The 21617-nt window shown below is 41.9% G+C and overlaps 1 protein-coding gene across 1 annotated transcript in view; it reads right to left on the bottom strand.

Moving 5' to 3' along the window:
- LOC124788521 overlaps positions 1-21617 on the bottom strand; it is a 130006-nt gene that overhangs the window by 67443 nt on the left and 40946 nt on the right. Inside the window, exons 5-6 of the mRNA XM_047255791.1 lie at positions 11288-11519; positions 387-595 (exon numbers count right to left, since the gene is read on the bottom strand). Coding sequence (XP_047111747.1) covers positions 387-595; positions 11288-11519 — 441 coding nt within the window. The remainder of the gene's footprint in view (positions 1-386; positions 596-11287; positions 11520-21617) is intronic.

Below are 21617 nucleotides of genomic sequence, written 5' to 3'. Positions count from 1 at the left end.
CAGCTTGCTGAATATACTGACTAAATAACATTGAGGATAAGCTACAACCCTGTCTCACTATCTTCTTAACTACTGCTTCCCTTTCATGTCTTCTGACTCGCACAACTGCTGTCATGTTTCTATATAAGTTACAGGTAATGTTTTGGTCCCTCTATTTTAGTCCTGCAACCTTCAGAATTTGAGAGTACTGCAGTCAGTATCGTCAAAATCTTTCTCTAAATCTACAAACGCTACTTCTCTTCAGGAGGATAAGAAAAGAAACTGAAGAACAGTACTAACAAGCACTATTCCAAAGAACCACATTAATGATGTTCCACCTGTATCATATCAATGGCTACATAATTTTCCACCTTTTATTTATGTCCAACAAAAAAAAAGTAGTTCACCTTTTTGCAATACTGGCACTGGTATGCTCCTTTGCCATCATGCATCTCTGCAGCATGCTTCATTATGTTCTCCTTCCCCAACACTGCTGTGCCACAAACTTTGCAATGATATTTGCGTATGGTAAGACTGAAGTTTGGATCGTGAAATAATGAGCAGTGCATACGGTAGTAAAGTGGATGAGAGAATCTCAAATTACAGCCGCCACAATCTGTAAACATGCAGAGAGAAAACAAATGAATACACCTAAATATTACACAATCACCATACAGATTATAAAAATGGGAATATAAATTACCTTCAAACACACGCTCCTTTTTAGTTACTCTGAAGATCTTCTAACAGTAATTAGAAAATTTGGGTCCACCTATTGCCTTTTTACGTTTTCTTGACCACCTTTATAAGGGGGCATGTTCCAGCCTGCACACAGATTGCTGCTGGGTGAGGAGTAGCGTGGACGAAGCAAACTTTGCTTCCGTCATACAGCTGAGCAATTATACCTGTGTTTTGTACTTATCATCTAGCTATTAATATAGTAAGTATGTAAAATTGGCGGAATGTGTAAGGAACAATTACGAAAGGTACACTTACATGAGTCAAAGCTCCTTTTTAAGGAGTCAGTTTGCATTTCACTATAATATTAGATTTTTTAGCTCATATATGAGCCCTCTTGCTGCAAATGGGCAAAAAATGTTTGCAGTAACTCTAAGATGCACTTGAAAATTAGAATATATATGGAAAAGATAGAATATGAATGTACATATCACCTGCAGTCAACAATCCAAATATTTTACACTAACTGAGTGCCTGCCACTTAGCTCGTGTAGATACTATGGTCTGCACAGATGATTCCATTCCCTCCCCTGCCATCAACCAGATTTGTAAGTTGTTATGCCCACTTCCATGTGTAAATCTACACACTGTACAAACAGTGTATCTAGTCTACACAAACTAAGCTGCAGACAAGGTACCAAAATTTAATAAAGCAATTTCTTAACACTTGCACATTTAAAAAAAAAATAATTGATTTTATACATTGTTAAGTGCATTCTTCATAAACAAAACAACAATCTAGAAACACTGAGTTTGCTCAACAAGAAAAAAGTTACAGACAGGAAGTTGGAATTTACTGAAGTAAATCTTTATGTACCACATTGGTGGTTGTATTGTTTGGTGCCAAAATCACCAGACCGCCACTGGAACTGACTCTTTGAACAGGTCACATAGAACTGACTATGTGAGAAACAGTTCTCCCCCAAATCGATGGCTGCCATCTTTAACAAATGACGCTGACATTTATTAATCATCATTGCACACCAAATGTTAAGGGGGAATTGCAGTATAACTGGTATTCGCAGTATGAACGTTGGTTCACCCAAATACATCTGGTAAGCACAGTGGCCTCAATAATGTTTTTGTGGAGAACAGTTACTTTTAATCTAATAATATTACAAAGTTTAGGCAGGTTAAGGTAGTGCAGTAGCATGATAGGTGTAGCAACCTACAGGAGTAGTTTGTGAGAAGAAGATCAGGTATTAAGGAACTCCATTGGATAGTGAAATGCTTCATCTGTTTGCAACACTGAATCAACAGAACTGTACTCCATCTCTGACCCTCCAAAGGACTTCAGTAGCATGTCATTAATGGGGCACCCCTGTTGGTCCTGGGTGTTAATATGGCCTGTTTACAGAGTCAGTCTGTGGATTTCATCCGTATGGTCAAAATATTGGGATAAGATACATCTATTAGTTCTCATATGGTTGTGACTACTGTGGCCAGAAATACACACTTTTCCTTTGGACTTGGGATAATTTAAGTTCCCTATTTTCAGTAGGAGTTCGTAAAACTCTCCGGCAGAGATATTATTGCCCTTTACATGGACACTCACATTTTTCTTTACAGACACAATTTCTTGAAATAGGGGCACAGGTGTGAGGATTTCCTGCATGCCTTAACCTCATCAGCCTGGGTCCTCAAGGTACAAAAAGAAATCTGCCAAAAGTCTCCAAACTCAGCACAGAAACTCCACCCATAACATGATCACCACCTCTAATGTCTTTCAAAGTTCTATTAAGTGCTTCAAATTTGCCTATGTGGGCCATGATACTGTCATTCCTTATGATAAATTTATGCTCCTGGAGAACTTGAGCCATAATACACTGACTAGAGGTATTGCATATGAGTGTTCCAACTTTGAAAAGATTGAGTGGGAGTTTAAAGGCAGGGTGACCTGTTTTACCACCTTCCAAAAGTGTAGCAGCAATGTCAGATGGCGCCACAGCTAAAGCAGCAATGTCAGATGACGCCACAGCTAAAGCAATGTCATGATCAATCCTTACTTTGCTAGAAGTAAGTTTATTGATAAAGTCTTTCCAGTGTATCGAAGAGCATCCGGGGGGGGGGGGGGGGGGGGGGGGAAATGAACTTGATGTAATATTATTTAATACTTCACAATAAACAGAGAGCAACCAAAGAACCTACCTCTGTAAAGGAATTAGCGATACTTTACATGTCCGTCAGTCTTTCCATACTTAAAGGGTACCAATGGCTTTAATTTCATTTTATATACTGAATTTAAAAAAAGGGGACAAATCGTGTAAGTGATTCTATAGTTACAAGTGCCAGTCTTACACCGATATCTAATTCTCTCGTCTCAAATGCATATTCCCGTACATGGAATCGCATTTAAATGTGGTGTCTATTTTGTCATCAGTAATGATTATTTGTGTAGTGATTACAACAGAAATAATTTTATAAGCAGTTATTAGACTACTAAAAATTGATGTATTAAAGATCTTTCCATGCAATTCTGGCAAAGCTAATTTGTCATGATGACTGTTAGACAGATTTATTTTATTTAGTTTGCAAATTGCAACACCTTCTAAGCTTTTCACACTAATCATGGCCATGGAAGCATGGTCTTTTCTGGATGTGCTTCTGACCAAACAGCAATTCTGGTAGCTGCAGTCCAAGGTTTTTTTTAATCGTGCGTTTTGTGTTCTTGTGGTAAATTTTCACCTCCTATTTCATACCCTTAGAACTTTTATTTCCATAAATGGTGGAATTAAATATTTTCACAAAATACTTCGTATGCCTCCAAACAGAGAGAACACATGCCCCAATAACATTGTTGGTTTCACAATAAAAAATAAGGTTGGCTACTGTGTGCAAGGACATTATTAGTCAGGATAGTGGGCTGGTAGCTGCAGAATTGGGAGGGGTGGGGGAGGAGGGTGAGAGAAAAGGAGCAGAGAAGGGGAAAGGATTATGCATGTGCTGGGAAGGGGGGGCAAAATGAGTGTGTGAGGCTGGGAGTGAGAGCAGGGAAGGGGATAGAGGCAGGTGGAGAGCAAGAACTAGTAAACATTGAGGCCAGGGGGCTATGGGAATGAATGATATCCTGCAAGGAGAGTTCCCAACTAGACAACTTAAAAAAACAGGTGTTAGTGGGAAGAATCCAGGTGACACAGGCTGCAAAGCAGTCAGTCAAATGAAGAACATAGTTCTGTGCTGCATATTCAGCAACTAGGTGGTCCAGATTCTGGTGGTGGCCACTTCTGCTATGTGAGAGGCCCATACAGACTATCACACATTGCTTGCTGCTAAGCTGGTACACCACATGGCAGCTTTCACAAGTGGCCCTGCTTTTTATGGGGTAGGAAATGCCTGTGACAGGGTTGGAGGGATGTATGGGATATATCTGTCAACCATGAAACACTGTAGATGACTCCAAAGAAAAACTGTTTCCACTGGTTGGAAGAAAGCAAAGGTCACATCTGCCTACAAGAAGGTTAGTAGCAGTGATCCATCAAACTACCATCCAATATCTTTGACATCCCTCTGTTTTAGTACCTTAAAAATATTATAAGCTCAAACACAATTTGATGTTTCTAACAATGATTACTCCAGGCCAATCAGCACACTGGTCGTGCAAAAACTGACTCTTATCTCTCTCATAATACATCCTGGAACCCATCGATCGGGTGGAGACAGTATTTCTTGACTCCTGAGAAACACTAGACTCAGCATCATACCAATACGTATTATTGGAAGTATTATTTAATTTGGTAATGGAGGGAAGCTTGGAAAGGGGGGGGGGGGATCATAATGAGGAAGATAGGAAGATCAAGGCTTGAATATAGCCAAACAGAGATGATGTAGGTTGTAGCAGTTATGCAGGGACAAAGAGGCTTGCATAAGCTAGATTAGTGTGAAAATCTGCACCAAACCAGTGTTCTGACTGAACTCCTCCACCACCACATACATGATATCATGGGGTAGCAAACAAAATGTATGAATGGAGTGGGATTTCTTATTAAGGAGAATGCAACATGTTATCTTGGACGGATAGTCACTGTCAAATGTGGAAGTCACTTCAGGCATGCTCCAGGGAAGTGTGTTATGTCCCTACTTCATATGTATATTAATGACATGGCATAGATTATTAGCCCCTTATTATGGTATAATGATAATTTTTACTACTTAGCCCCTTATCTTAACAATTATTCTGTAAAAGTGTGTACAAAAATTTTCAGTTTTTTTATTGTTGAATTTTAAACTTTATTATGATTACAGGTTCTTTCAAATAATAGTTCGTCATCCATTTAAAGGGTAGTTACAGACTGCTGAAAAAAGGTTATATTAAAACCCTAAGTATACTCATTGCTTTTAAAAAAATAACCAGGGTTCCAACACGTTTCCCCAAGTGAAATTCCCTGATGTTTCCCAGATGAGTTTTAGCATTTTTCCCTGACAAATTTTGTGATCTCAAGGGTAAGAAAAGACATATGTAAAGACTTCTGTAGTTCTAAACATGTGAGCAAAAATCTTAAGTACTAACATCAACATCTCTTGTAATGAACTGTTTTTAGATGGAGAAAGCAAGCCAAATGGTATGTGTGTTTCATTAAGACCACTAATGTTATTTTATTTCAATAATGCAAAACACATTTGGTGACTAAAACATGCATTTTGTTGGAGTCGCAAGACAGATTTAGAATACCTTCACTGTTTTCAGAAATAACCTCAGAAAAAAGTAGGCCTCTTGAAAGGCATGTATAATGCGGGGAAGAGTTGTGTAAACCAATACTATAGGTGACTGCCAATAAAATGGTGGTTCTACTATGTTCATTATTGTCTGTAATTACCCTGTGTTTTCGTTATTGTTGGTTATTACCCTCTGCATTATGTCTATTATTCTACAGGTATTGTGTGATTTTTTCTTTCAAGAAATACATGAGTACATAGTGTACAAACACTGCCAGCGACTGCCACAATTTCCTTCTTCTTACTACTTTTGAAGGGCCAAAATGTACTAGAATAAATGCCGCACCGTACGTCAACGGGAAACTACGGGCTCCAGATCAGCAGGCCTGACCTGCCAGATACCCACAGAAATGGACTGCAGTTTTGGCCCGTCATGGAAGTCCACTCGTGTGGACAGCTATTCAAGTGTCACAGACACCTTGTTGATGAAATGAGACCGTGGTGATCACCCACGCAATAGATAACTTGTGCATATACTCTGAGAACCAATACTAATGAGGATAGGTAGCAACTCACCATAAAGATGATCACTGAGCCACAGACAGGCACATTAAAAAGACAATCACACTCTCACTTCTAAATTTTTGGCCACAGCCTTTGTCAGAAAAAGAGAAGTACACACATTTACACAATCACACACAACTCATGCACACATGACCGTTGTCTCCAGCTGCTGTGTCAACAAGCTCTCAGAATCAGATCCAAACAAATCACTCCTAGTGCCCCCCTGCCTCACAGCAGCAGCTGCTAGGCTAGCAGCAAGTAGTGGTGGCAGCTGAGGGGAGGGGTGGGCAGGGGAGAAGCAGTAAGAACGAGAGAGAAGGGAAACGGCACACATACTCTGCTGCATGCACCCAATGACAAAGCATGAAATCTCGGTAAAAAATTTCATGCTACTGAGACAAAAACGAGATTTTTTTCAGGGTTTTTCCAAATTTAAATGATATTTCCCTGATACTTCTGAAATTCCCTGATTTCTAGAACTTGGAGCAACCCTGATAACACCACATAGAATAAAATGTGTTAGGACAGAACATTTTAGTTGAATCTCTTTCAAAACTGTTTGTGTTTTTGATACACATTAAAAATTACAATAACAATATTAGGGAAGGAAAGTTGCTGCTCACCATTTAACAGAGAAGCTGAGTCATGAAAGGCACAACAAAAAGATTCACACAATTACAGGTTTTGACACACACACACACACACACACACACACACAAAAGCAAACACAACTTGCACACATGTCTGCAGTCTCAGACAACTGAAAGCACACTGCTAGCAACAGCACCAGTGTATGATGGGAGTGGCGACTGGGTGGGAGTAAGGAGGAGGCTGGGGGCAGAGAGAAGAAGGATCGTATGGTGGGGGTGGCAGACAGTGAAGTGCTGCAGTTTAGATGGGGGCAGGAGAGAAAGGGGGCAGGGGGGGGGGGGGGGTAAGTAGTGGAAAGGAGAGAAATAAAAAGACTGGGTGTGGAGATGAAATGACGGCTGTGTAGTGCTAGAATGGAAACAGGAAGGGTGCTGGATGGGTGAGGACAGTGACTAACTAAGGTTGATGCCAGGAGGGTTACGGGAACGTAAGACGTACTGCAGGAAAATCTCCCACTTGCGCAATTCAGAAAAGCTGGTGTTTGCGGGAAGGATCCATATGACACAGGCTGTGAATCAGTCATTGAGATGAGGGATATCATGTTCGACAGCATGTTCAGCACCAGGGTGGTCCAATTGTTTTTTGGCCACAGTTTTTCGGTGGCCATTCATGCAGACAGACAGCTTGTTGGTTGTCATGCCTACATAGAATGCAGCACAGTGGTTGCAGCTTAGCTTGTAAATCACATGACTGGTTTCACAGATAGCCCTGCCTTTGATGGGATAGGTGTTGTTAGTGACTGAACTGGAGTAGGTGGTGGTAGGAGGATGTATGGGGCAGGTCTTGCATCTAGGTCTATTACAGGGGTATGAGCCATGAGGTAAGGGATTGGGAGCAGTGGTTGTGCAAGGATGAGAGAGTATATTGTGTAGGTTCTGTGAATGGCGGAATACCACATAGGAGGGGTGGGAAGGGTAGTGGGCACGACATTTCTCATTTCATGGTATGACAAGAAGTAATCGAAACCCTGGCGGAGAATGTAATTCAGTTGCTCCAGTCCCGGATGGTATTGAGTTATGAGGGGAATGCTCCTCTGTGGCTGGACTGTGGGAGGTGGTGGGAGACTGGAAAGGTAAGGCATGGGATATTTGTTTTTGTACAAGGTTGGGATGATAATTACGGTCAGTGAAGGCTTCAGTGAGACCCTCAGTATATTTTGAGACAGACTGCTCGTCACTGCAGATGCGATGACCATGGGTGGCTAGGCTGTACGGAAGGGACTTCTTGGTATGGAATGTGAGGCAACTGTTGAAGTGGAAGCATTGCTGGTGGTTAGTAGGTTTGATATGGATAGAGGTACTGATGTAGCCATCTCCGAGGTGGAGGTCAACTTCTAGGAAGGTGGCTTGTTGGGTTGAGTGGTATCAGGTGAAGCAAATGGGGGAGAAATAGTTGAGGTTCTGGAGGAATGTGAATAGGGTGTCCTCACCTTCAATCCAGATAGCAAAGATTTCATCAATGAATCTGAACCAGGTGTTCTGTTGTGCCTATCGCGACTCAGCATCTCTGCTATATGGTGAGTAGCATCTTTCCTTCTCTAATATTGTTACATTCCATCCTGGATTTTCCATTGTTTGACTTAAAAACTAAAATGATAGCCTTTTGCACAACATTCATCTTCATACGTTCATGGCTACACGAAAGACTCTGAAGCATTGGTACAATACACTTAGCTACGTAACAATCTTCACACATATATCATGATTCCCTCCTTTTTCTTCCCATTCACATCCCAACTCAGCTCCACATCCCACAAATTTTGGTAGAATTCTGTTTCAATGGAGTATCATAGGAAATGATGGTCAGTTAGACCAAAAGGATTGGTGTTCGTGGATGGACAAACAGCTACTTTCAAAGAGAATCCTTCCTGTGATGTTAAGCTGTCCATCATCTCAATCACTGCCACATGAAAATCAACAGCATTCTTTGTTCCCCCAGATTTCTTGAACAGGCTGAATGACTTCCAGAGCGCCAGTTCAAGTAGATGGAAAAATATTCTTTCTATTATTTTCCCCCTATTTTTCATGTTACTGGATTGTTTGCTATATACCGGTCAACTTTTCCATCCCTTCAATTGTGTCTGGTGGTTTTATTAACTGGTTACCCCTTTTATTTAAGTTTTTCATTTGAGCTCTGTAGATAGTGCTCAAAATAGACACATTACACTTGTCTTTCCATCTCACTGCTGTAACTTTACCCCTCTGAAAAGCAACAATATCTCCCTTCTTCAATTCCTTACTTCGAAAGTTTGGTGGCATACCTTTTCTAGAAGATTGCACAATACCCTTTGTGTCAGCTTTCACGGAAATAAGGAGATCTGCTAGTTGCAGAGAGGTTTAGAAATTATCAACTGTAAGGCAGTAGCCTTTGTTGAGAAGGGGTTTCATTTGAGAGGACTGGAGCAGATCTTTATGTTCGTCATCAAATTTTGTGCCCTATACATATTTATACACCACACATATCCTGACTTGGACTCTTTATTCCAAATCTTGCTCTTTTTACTGGTAGATACTGAACCCAACCTAATCTGCCTTTATATAACACAAGACTCATCTATGGTGACATCACTCTTTGGAGTACAAAGAAATTTGAATTTATTATTGAGATGGTCTAAAACAGGCCATATTTTGTTTAGCTTTGGCTGTGGATGGCTAGCAAGTTCCTATCCTGAGTTATCTAAAAAATGGAGGTATTTATTTAGAATCAAAAATCATTTGTAGCTAAGTAACTGGCAAAATGCTGGAGTTGCAAGTAGTGGACATTTAGCCCAATATATCTCGTAGCTTGGTTTCTTTATAATACTTAGTAACAGTATTATACTAAAGAAGATTCTTATTTAGTCACTGTTTCTGTCCTTCCAATCGGCAACTACAATAGTCACTAATTTATCGCTAATTATTTTACTTACATATCCATCAAATTTGAAGAGTCATTGAGTGTGGTGTCTGAAGGTGTTATAGCAAATGGAAATATTGGAGTTAAGGGAAGCAATTCTGCAGTCACATCTATTTCATACCATTTGCTGATGATGAAAGAACTAACATCACTTCAACCACTTTTCTGATCTGTTGTCACTTCACTAACAATATCAGTGTGTGAAGTCTTCTGACCCACCAAATTCCATATTCAACTCCTGATCTCTCTCCGTAACAAAAAAGACAACCAGAAAAACCAGTCATTCTATAGAATTCAGAATATTGTTAGGTTGGTGAGTATTTAAGGTGTTAAAAACAGTAACTTCAGACTACTACTTATCTATAATGAAATACCATCTTAAAATAGCTCCACAAATATCTATAAAATTTCAAAGTGAAGCAAAGACTTGTAATTTGCATTAAATGTCCAGATTTATAAAATGGTTCACTTCATAATATGAGATGCAGGGGGGAATGACGATGATGATACAATATCAAAGAGTCACAATTGAAATTAGTCAAGTCATACAAATACCTGGGTGTAACACTTTGGGGGATACAAAGTGAAATGGTAAAATTGGCTAATTCATATGAAAAGCAAGTGGTAGACTTTAGTTAATTGGCAGAATGCTGGGAAAATGCAATCAGTCTACAACAAACTCATCCAACTCATCCTAGAATATTGCTCACATATGTGATACACATACCAAATAGTATTAACACAGAGTACTGAATGTATAAAAAGAAGGGCAGGACAAACAGTCACAGGTTTGTTTGACTCACGGAAAAATGTCACAGAAATGTTGAAGAACTTGAACTGTCAGAAGAATGAAAATACACCTCGACTATTCCATGGCAGGCTAGTTACAAATTTTCAAGAATCAACATTATGTAAAAACTCTAGGAATATACTACATTTCCTACCTATTGCTCCCACTGGGATTGTGAAGAAAAGACTAGGCTAATCACATGACATACAGAGTCATTTAAGCAGTCATTCTTCATGAGCTCCTTATGCAAATGCAACAGGAATAAGCCTTAATATATGGTACAAGGGAAGCAACTTTTGTCATGCACTTCACAGTGGTTTGCAAAGTATGCATGTAAACATAGAAGTATGTAGGGAAACCACTGAAAATCTATATCACAAATGTCACATGGGAATCTGAATTCCAGTCTTCTTGGCTTCGAGTCCAGTACTTCCTCTCTTGACACCAGTGGACGAAAAAGTAATATGAATAATGTGAGAACTTCAGCCAACTATTTAAGTAGTTAAAGATCAGCTATAGCTTATAAGAGCACTTATTTACTGATAAAATTTATTGTCAGCAAATCATTCAAGTTTGAAAGCAATAGTAATAGCAATATTCACAGACTCGATACCAGAAGGGACACTCATCTTCCAAAGGTGAATCTGATGATGGATCAAAAAGGAGTGAAACAAACAGCTGCAAAACACTTTGAAAATCTTTTAAATAAAATTGAGTGTAACAGGCAGCAGAAGAGTTTTTAAGTGCAGGTTCAAGTTGTTCAAAGATGAAGTCTTAAACAGAAATGCACCCTCAGTTACACAGATGTAAATTTGCAGCATGCAATGGCAAAAGTGTATTTAATAAATGAATATTTTGTTTTACTTGTAGTACACCCCTCAATATATTGCATAATGGAAACATGATTGATGGTATTAACAACTAATTCCATAAAGTTCTCTTTTAACGAAAAACTGTACTAAAATCTACTGTAATGCACCTCATTGAATTTGTTCATATTTATCATATAAGGCTTACTTGTTTTCTCCATTTTCTTCTTTGACCATATGGTGGTTGGGTCATCTGCCCAGTAAAGCAGTTCTTCACCAGCTTGAATGTCAATAGATGTTACAAAATAAAGATGACCATCACGAGGAAGTGGAACAATATTACGTTGATCACGTGTAGGAGCTGGCCTTAAGTAACGTAGCCAGTTGGAGCTATTTGCATCCTGTGTACTTATATATAACCGGTCACTTCCTGTCATAATCTATAAAAAGAAATAACAATACTATCTTAATTTCACAAGGAGACAGAAAGCCTGACCAGTGCTTAAGGCTTGCCCAGTGCTTACCTTCACAAGACAAAATTGTAAATACTACTAATACACACATGCAAAAATACAAAAACTATCTTAGCTTTTGGAATTATTAGTTGCTTCCCACAGAGCAGAGAGGGATGATTTCTGGAAATTTGGAAAGGATGGGTAGATCACTCATACCCAAGATGAAAGGGAAGCTAAATTGAGTAGAGACCAAACACAAGCAATTAGGAAGATGTCCTTTGTAGATTAATAATTTCAATTGTATTACACAAAATACAATCAACTAAAAAGATTTTCATTCTGACAAATAACTTTCCTTTTATCATAACTTCTGCATCTTTGAACTCTCCACACTGACCATAAAAGCTCATTTTGCTCACATTTTCTGTAGTGCAACAACAGTCAGCATTAGCACTTGTGCCAGCATAGTCAGTAAGGGCATATAATACCACTTATCAGTTTCTGCCATCAAATTGGGATGGATGCCATTTATAGATCTGTGGCAGAAAGCCCTTAAGTTTGCCGATGCCATATTTAGCACTGGGAACCTCCCATTTCTGGTGTGTTCCCACAGGTCTTATTCACAGATGTCTAACAAAATTCCTACAATGCAATAGTTGCACTCGTTTGCTTTGTCTTACTGTGTTCAGTAGATGTTATGATGATTGGTGTACACGCCACGGTCTAATAAAGTTGTTCTAACATTCTTGGTTGTGTTGTGTATCAAAGTTACACCAGTTGACCTAGTACTTTCTGTATAAACTGTCATCCCTATCTGTCAATAGTCTTCTTGAAAGAGGGTGGAGAAGGAGATAGACATTCAGAGCACACTGTTGCCCTTCAGGTGGGAAATTGCCCCTAAAGTTGGAAGACTCGACAATGATCAGCAATAACAGGATGCAGGAGGAAATAGAAACAACCAGTGCATTAAACACATACAATATGTATTCACAGTAAATGTGGACCATAAGTGTAAAAGTGCCATTGTAGCATCATGTACCAAAAACACCCCACAGTGTATCCAGGTTGGTATCGAACTAGCAAGATTCCGTCTGACGTCAATAATGGTCATGTGAGATCTGGCGGATCCAATGGCGTGTGTCCACTGGGCCACACGTCCAGCAGCTCTATATTCTGAGTGCCCTGTGTCACCACAGTATAGGATGGCTGGCAGCAGCCACTCAGTGCATTTGCGCTTGGAGTCACTTCTCCACGTGACGCCATCTAGTCATGGCTCCAACACCATAGATTGTGCTGTGGTACAGACAACTACATCCTTGGGGGCACTGTGATAATTGAACTCTGCTTCTTGCTGCCTTTGTAGTTATGAGTCTTCATACACTTGGAAGGATACAAGTTAAGTAAATCTATTTTTTATTGCGTTAACTTGTTCACCAATCATTTCTGCTCCTGCGCCGGTTTCCTACGATGACAGTTGCCACACCACTCTGTCGCCCACTTCTCCTTACCATTGTGCAACAAGTCATACACAACAGCCATGATAATCTCTTCAATGGCAAAATATTTTAGATTAATCCCATATATTTAGAAGAGAACTATTCAGGCGGTGATGAACATGGCAAAAGATCTGAAAATGAGCCACAGTGTGGATGTCACTGGTCTAAATGTAGTAGGGAAACTAGATAATCTGAAAAGTGAAATGAAGATGTTAAATCTAGGTATAACAGAAGACAGTGGAGTTAAATGGAAGGAAGACAAAGATATTTGATCTGCCGATATAAAATAACACCAACAGTGTTAAAGAATAGCATAATGAGGTTCGGACTGGTCATAAATAGGAAGGTACAACAAATCATGAGTTGGTGTGACAGTTCAGTGATAGGGTATGCACCTAAGAATTGAAACCAAATCAGAACCAACAAATACAGTTAAGTTATAAAAGCCAAAGTCACACACAGAAGGTGATAGGACAGTGAAATAACAAAAATGGAATGGATGAATCAGTGTGCAAGAAGGTGATGAACTGTGACAATCATGTGGTTTGAATACTGTAGTATGACATGGAATAAAAGGCAGAGTTTGGAAAGATACAAGCTTGGCAATAGGAATGAGAGAGGCTAAGATCTCAGACTTTTGCAATAAATTCCACCTTGTAGGAGCACATAAATTGTTGAAAATATCACAAGAGCAGGGGTATGCTTGGAAAAGGCCAGAAGAAAGGTGAAGATACCAGCTGAACTACATTATTAAGAGAGAGATATTCCAAAATCAATTGTTGGATTGGAAGGCATACTAGGAATAGATATAGACTTAGATCACAATTTAGTTCTGATAAAGCTTAAGTTCAAGAGAATCACCAGGAAGAATCAACACACAAAGAAGCCAAATACCGAACTATTGAGGAATGATGATGCACATTTCAGAGTTCTCTAAGGCTGTTGAAACTGTGGTAATGAATACATAAAAGGTAATTCAGTTGAAAATGAACGGATACATCTAAAGAGGGTAATAACAGAAGTTGGACTGGTTGGTTTGGGGTATAAATGGATCAAACTACAGGGTCGTTAGTCCCTTTTTCCTGACGCAAGCAAGGCTCAAGGTACAAAAACACCAAACACCTCACCTAAAAAGAAAACGAATGGAATGAACAAAAAATGAGGAAACCTACATCACAAGGAAAAGGAAAAGGAAAAGAAGTTGTTAAAACCATAGAGCAGATGGTCTGGACTGGCTCATCACAATAATAAAGAGGATGAGCCAACCACTCTGCAACACATTAAAATGTCCACCCCAAAAAGACAAGGCGAGATGAATGCATGTAGGAAAAAGACAACCACCAAGACAAACAAATGCAAAGAAAGTGTGACAGAGTTCAAATGGAGGGAGGGTGGCGACCTTAGAGAGAAGGCTAAATGCCCACCCTTAGATGGTACGATAACCCCCCCCCCTCCCCACAAATAAAATTTAAAACTAAACCTGCTGTTGAGGTATTGTCGCCCAACACTGAAGGTAGGGAACTGGGAAGGTGAGAAGTCTGCCGAAGAATGGCTAAAAGTGTGCAGTACCACAAGATGTGGACAACAGTCATATGTGAGCCACAGTGACACCGAGGCGGATCCTCGCAACGGAGGAAGTAGCCATGTGTTAGCCACGTATGGCCAATGCGGAGCCGGCAGATAACCACATAGTTCCTGCGAGAGGCCTCCATGGAGGTCTTCCACACATTTGTAGTCTCCTCAAGGGCACGCAGTTTGTTGTGCATACTGAAATTATGCCATTCCGTCTCCCAAATCTGAAACACCTTGCGGCGTAATAATGATCACAAGTCAGTTACAGGGATGCCAATCTCCAGAAGAGGTTTCCGCGTAGCCTGTTGGCAAGTTCATTTCTTGGGATTCCGACGAGGCCTGGGGTACACACCACGGAACAACTGGACCGTTCCAGGGCATAGATGGACTCCTGGTCGCTACCAAAGGATGGCGGCGGTAGCACTGGTCGATAGCTTGTAGGCTGCTCAAGGAGCCAGTACAGAGGAGAAACGACTCGCCAGGGCATGAGCGGATGTGCTCAAGAGCACAAGAAATGGCCACCAGCTCTGCAGTGAAAACACAGTGGCTGGCAAGGAGTGCTGTTCAATATGTCCTCCATGAATATACGGGAAGCCAACGTGGCCATCTGCAATCGAGCCGTCAGTGTAAACCACTTCACGGTCCCGGTACATGTCAAGAATCGAGATGAAGTGACAGTGGAGAGCCGTGGGGTTAACCGAGTCCTTAGAACCACGTGAAAGGTCCAGGCGAAGCTTTGGCCTAGGTGTACACAATGGAGGTGTACGTGAATGGACCTCGAGTATAGGAGGTAAAGGCAAGGACTCCATGTCAGACAGAAGAGATCAGATGCAAACCACAATTGTAAGCCCTGACCTGGGCCTCTGATGCGGAAGCTGAACTGCCATGGACGGGAAAAGGAGACGGTAATTCGGATGCTCAGAACTATGAATGTGTGCAACATAACTGGTGAGCAGTTGTGCACGCTTAACCTTCAATGGAGGGACTTCGGTCTTCACCAGGACACTGATTACTGGACTCATCCTAAAAGTTCCTGTTGCCAGTCAAATGCCACAGTGGTGCACAGGGTCGAGTAAACACAACGCTGAGGGCACCGCAAAACCATAAACCAGACTGCTGTAATCAAGGCTGGATTGAACAAGGGCTCTGTAGAGCTGCAGTAGTGCAAAGCGATCTGCACCCCAGTTAGTGTTACTAAGGCAATGGAGGGCATTGAGGTGCTGCCAGCATTTCCGCTTCAGCTGATGAAGATGAGGAAGCCACGTCAATCAGGTGTCAAAAACCAGTCCTAAGAATCGATATGTCTCCACTATCATGAGTGGATCATCATTAACATAAAGTTCTGGTTCAGGATGAACGGTGCAATGCTGACAGAAATGCATGGCACATGACTTCGCAGCTGAAAACTGGAAGCCATGGGTTAGAGCCCATGACTGTGCCTTGCGGATGGCTCCCTGTAGGTGCCATTCAGCAACACCAGTAGTGGTGGAGCAGTACGAAATGCAGAAGTCGTCTGCATACAGAGAAGGTGAGACGGACAGCCCTATAGCTGCTGCTAGACCATTAACGGCCGCTAAAAATATAAATACACTCAATACAGAGCCCTGTGGGACCCCATTCTCCTGGATATGGGGGGGAACTATGGGAGGCACCAACTTGGACACGGAAAGTACAGTGCGACAGGATATTTGGATAAAAATTGGGAGTGGGCCCCAGAGACCCTGCTCATATAATGTGGCACGGATATGGTGTCGCCAGGTTGTGTCGTAAGCTTTACATAAATCAAAAAAGATGACAACCAGGTGTTGGTGTCTGGAAAAGGCTGTTCAGATGCCAGACTCGAGGGGAAACTAGATTATCAATAGTAGAGTGGCTCTGGCGGAAACTGCCCTGGCATGGAGCCAGTAGGCCCCGTGAGTTCAGGACCCAACACAACTGTCAACTTACCATACGTTCTAACAGCTTACAAAGAACTTTGGTGAGGATGATGGGCCGATAGCTATCCACATCAAGTGGGTTTTTACCACGTTTGAGCACTGGAATGATGGTGCTCTCCCACCATTGCAATGGAAAGACGCCATCATACCAGATCCGGTTGAAGATGAGCTTGTAGTCTGGCGAGAGATGTTTGATCATCTGACTGCGGATCTGTTCTGGACCAAGAACTGTATTGGGGCAATGTGCAAGAGTGCCAAAGAGCTCCCACTCTGTAAATGGAGCATTATAGGGTTCACTGTGACGTTCAGTGGACGAGAGGACTTTCCTTTCCATCTGCTGTTTGAGGGTACAAAATGCTGGGAGATAATTCTCTGATGCAGAGGCTAGAGCATAGTGCTCAGCAAACTGCTCGGCAATTCCGTTTGCAGCAGTAGATAACATGCCATTGATGTTAATGGCAGTAACACCTGTCAAGCTCTGGTACCCACAAACGCATCTGATCTTTGTCCAGACTTGGGAAGGCGATGTATGGCACCCAATGGTCAAGACGTACTTCTCCCAACACTCCTGTTTCCATCTTTTTATAAGCTGGTGAATTCGGGTAGAGACGTTTAAAAGCTATTAGGTGCTCTAGGGACGGATGGGTGCTGCTTATGTCGCTGTAGAGCTCGCCAACACTCATTAATGGCCTCAGTGATTTCCGGCAACCACCAAGGTACTGACTTCCACCAGGGGCACTCTAAAGAACAAGGGATCATGTTTTCCACTGCAGAAATGATCGTCCTAGTGACCTGCTCAACTACCACATCGATGGTACCATGTGGGGGAGATTCAATGGTGACAGCAGAGGTGAAGGCATCCCAGTCTGCCTTGTTTAAAGCCTATCTTGGTAGACATCCAGGGGAATAGTGCTAGGGTGGTGACAGGAAAATCGGACAGTGGTCACTACCACACAAGTCAGTGTGGACAGATGGGAGAAGTCCTGGGCTGCAGAGGGATAAATCAATGGCTGAGTAAGAGCCATGAGATACATTGAAATGTGTGGGGGCCCCAGTATTTAAGAGGCAGAGGTTGAGTTGAGACAGGAAAGTTTTGACATCTCTACTTTGACCAGTAAGCACAGTGCCACCCCACAAGGGGTTATTGGTGTTAAAATCTCCCATAAGTAGGAAAGGTTTATGGTGGTGTTGAATCAGTGCAGACAATGCATTCAGGGGTACTGCAACATCTGGAGGAAGATATATGTTGCAGACAGTTATTTCCTGTGTCATCTTTATCCTGACAGCCACAGCTTCAAGAGGGGTTTGACGGGGCAGATGTTCACTGCATGCTGAGTTCATAACATAGACACAAACTCTCCCTGATACTCTATTACAGTTGCTACGGTTCTTGTAATATGCCCTATAGCCGTGAAGGGCAGGGGTCCGTATTGCCGGGAACCAGATTTCCTGGAGGGCAATGCAGAAAGCCGGTGTAAAGCTTAAGTGGAGCCGGAACAATGAAAATGACAAAATTAACGTTTTTTTTGTTTTTTTTTCATTATAAAATTATTTGGAGTTTTCTGAATAAAACAAAACAAGTTTCACCCTCCTAAGTGTGTTTTTTATTGCTGCAAAGTTGACGCGCTGCGTAAACGGTTGTAGCTACTTGGTGTGTCACCTCTGATGGTGCTGCTCGCTGGCTGCAAAGCAGGGTATCTTTGCGAAATTAGATAGTGTTTTGCTTTCCAACCTTGTATGGCTTTATCTCTGTGACAAGTGACTGTTCATATTGGTGAACATCAATGCTATGCTGTGTGTGTTGATTTATGGAGTTTGCTTTGTGTTGTTTAGCTGTTCAATTTTGCGTATTTGACAAATTTTTCTCTTACCTGTTTTACGTATTTGATTTGTGGATATCAATATGCCCCATTTCAGCAATCGAGTGTTTAAGAAAAGGCACAATGAGTGGAAGAAGAAATCTTTTGTTGTTTCGAAGGAAAATGCTGCTCAGGCTGCTTCACCGACTACTCCAGATGAATGTGTTAGAACTTCTTCCAGCAAGAAACTTTGTGACAGTAAAGAAAAATTTGAAAACTATGAAAGTGACAGTAATGATGTGAATGAAATAATTAATATTTCCTTGATTTCTAATATTTTGAAACATAACGTATTACGCCAAGTTTGCAAAGAAAGAGGACTGGAATTGAAAATAACTTCACATATTGGTTTGGCATGTAAAATGTTATTGAAGTGTAACAGAAGTTTCGTTTTCTAATTCTAACAGTATTCCTCATAGTGGTAATAGTGGAAAGAAGGTGTATGATATAAATGTTAGGCTAGTGTATGGCTTGCATTGCATTGGCAAGGGCAGTGCTGCAGGGATAATGTTATGTGGAATTATGAACTTGCCAAAACCACCAACCAAGTTAGGATTTTATAATGAATTGGTGGGATCTTCTGCTCAAGCAACAATGAAGGAAGCAGTTGAAGAAGTTGTGACAGATAATGGGAATTGTAAGTGCAGCATATGTGTGAAAGTGTGCTCACAGGCAGCCATCAATCAGTGGTGAATGCCTTTCTTATGCAACTGGCTTAGAGGCTGCATGATAAAGGATGATTGTGGGAAGAACTCTGATTAATAATTCACATTTCCCAAAAAAGCCTGCAGCTCCTGTAAGTTTTGGTGGTGAGATATTCCACATGTTCCTGGAAAAACTGGCATTGTCTAAGAAGCACATTAGCCCAGCAGCATACAATATAGTGAATAGGGTGCAAAAGATTCACAGGTGGTCCTGACGTGTAGCAATCACAGTCAAGATAGATTGTGCAAGTGTGGACATGGTTAACTGTTCCAGATATCTCAGGGAGATCACTGGATCAGAAGAGATCTGAAAAAGCAAACGTCTGTATTTGTATAAAGTGAAGGTAGTGTTGATCATTATGATGTTTTGCAACTCCTTATTCAGTGGCATCTGCAAATGTGTGTTAGCAAGGCCAGTCTAAAAAAAAATTCTTCCAGCAAGCTTTGTGAGGAAGTCCTCTGGACATGGTGTAGGAGAGATTTTGAATTGTGCCTGAGCACTTATTGTTGATTCAATATCTCTGCATTGCCAGAGGGAGAAACTGGATTTCCTTACCACTGCCAGAGGCATGGTCCACGTACTTGTTTTAACTGGGTTGATTAGTTGGTTGGCTTGTTGGTTTACTGATGAAAGGGACCGAACGATGAGCTCATCAGTACCTCCTGCCTGGAACAGCTAAGTCAACAAAATTACACCCCAAAGAAGGGCCTAGAGCATGAAACCCAAGGAAAGAAAACCCCAGGGTCTACCCAATGCCTAGAGAAAAGAACATGGAAGAAGAAAAGGAATAAAGGCAAGCAAGGTGCCCTGTCCAGGGAGCAGCCGCAGATCCCCAAAGTTAGACAGTACAATGGGGAACATACACTCTCCCCCCCTCAGTTACTTATCATACTTATCAGAGGCACGCCACCCAGACAAGACTAGCAACATGGATAGGGTGAGAGAAACACAGTGGAAGAACATCAAGTCAAACAGAACACGTGAGGAGAAGGGAAGAAGAGCAAAAGAAAGGGTAGAGTGAGTGCTGGGGCAGACCATCAAACCCAGCAGCCACTGGCCAGAGAAGGCAACAGGGCACCCTGCCAACCCCTCTATGGGTCGACAAAGCTGAGGCGCCCTTCCTTAGAGAGGGTGATAAAAGCTCCTTTCATGAATAAACCAAAAAACCAGATCAGCTACAAAGGCTTTATCTGTTACCACCAGGGGTAGTGAAACAGGAAGATTAAGAGTCTGCCGCTGGGTGGCTATGTTGGGACAGTCCAGTAAAATGTGGATCAATTTCAAACAGGTACCTCGACAACAGTGGGACACATCATTGTGATGAAGGAGATGACTGAGTCAGCCAAGTTGGCCAATGTGGAGCCAGCAAAGGACGATAAAGTCTTGTATGGAGGACCTCCACAAATTTGTGGTCTCCTTTACCAGCCATAGGGTGTTCAGCAGTCAGGGTAAGACAATCCATATTCCAAATCCTTAGAAGTTGATGGCATAATATTGACTGAAGGTCCAGTTCCAGAATGCCAATCTCAAGGAGGTGGCTTGCCAGTAGCCAATTTGACCAGCTTGTCAGCGAGCTCATTCCCGGGGATCCTAATGTGACCCAGGGGACAGACAAATACCCCAAGCATCCACATTGTTTGAGGGCAAAAAGGGAATCCTGGATGATCAAGACCAAAGGATAGCGAGGGTAACACTGGTCAGGAGTGTGTGAACTGGTCAGAGTCGCTATAGATGAGGAAGCACTCACTGGTGCAGGAGAGGATATACTGAATAGCAAAAGAGGTGGCTAGCAACTCTGCAGTGAAAACACTGCAGCCATCCAGCAAGTACCGAAGTTCATTACATCCTGCATGGATGCAAGTGCCAACCACTGGGCCATCAGTATAGACTACTTCTGAACCCTGAAACCTGCCGAGGATGGAGAAGAATTGGCGACTGAGGCTACACTGGACCTTGTGACAAGTCAAGACAGAGCTGTGGACAGGGGATACACCACAGACGTTTGTGTGAGCAGGCCCAGAGAAGAGGTGGTATAGAGGGAAGCTGGAGTTCAGAAAAAAAAGGGACCAGATGTGGATAGCATTTGTAACCCCAGACATGGGCTGCCAATGCGGGAGGTCGCTCCCTGTTTCTGGTAGGAAGAGACAGTAGTTCGGGTACTGCGGGGAACAGTGGATGCTTAACACATAAGCAATCACCTGTTGTTTCTACAGGACCCGCAACAGTGGAACCCGTGCCTCCTCTAGGAGGCTAATCACAGGATTAGTCCAAATGGTGCCAGCTGCCAGCCATATCCCACAATGGCGTATTGGGTCACACATCTCTTAACATCGAAGGTCATGTTGAGTCATTTGCAAGACTCCCATAATCTAGATGGAACTGGATCAATGCTTTGTAGAGCTGCAGCAGGGCAGAGCAGTCCACAACCCAGTTGGTATAGCAGAGGAATCAAAGAGCACTGAGGAATGACCAACATGTTCGCTTTAGTTGACGAAGATGGGGAGTCCATGTCAA

This window comes from Schistocerca piceifrons, chromosome 3 (assembly GCF_021461385.2).
Source record: "Schistocerca piceifrons isolate TAMUIC-IGC-003096 chromosome 3, iqSchPice1.1, whole genome shotgun sequence".
In the NCBI taxonomy this organism is placed as follows: Eukaryota; Metazoa; Arthropoda; class Insecta; order Orthoptera; family Acrididae; genus Schistocerca; species Schistocerca piceifrons.
Note: the sequence above shows the minus strand (reverse complement) of the source record. Positions and strands in the feature narration are given on the sequence as shown.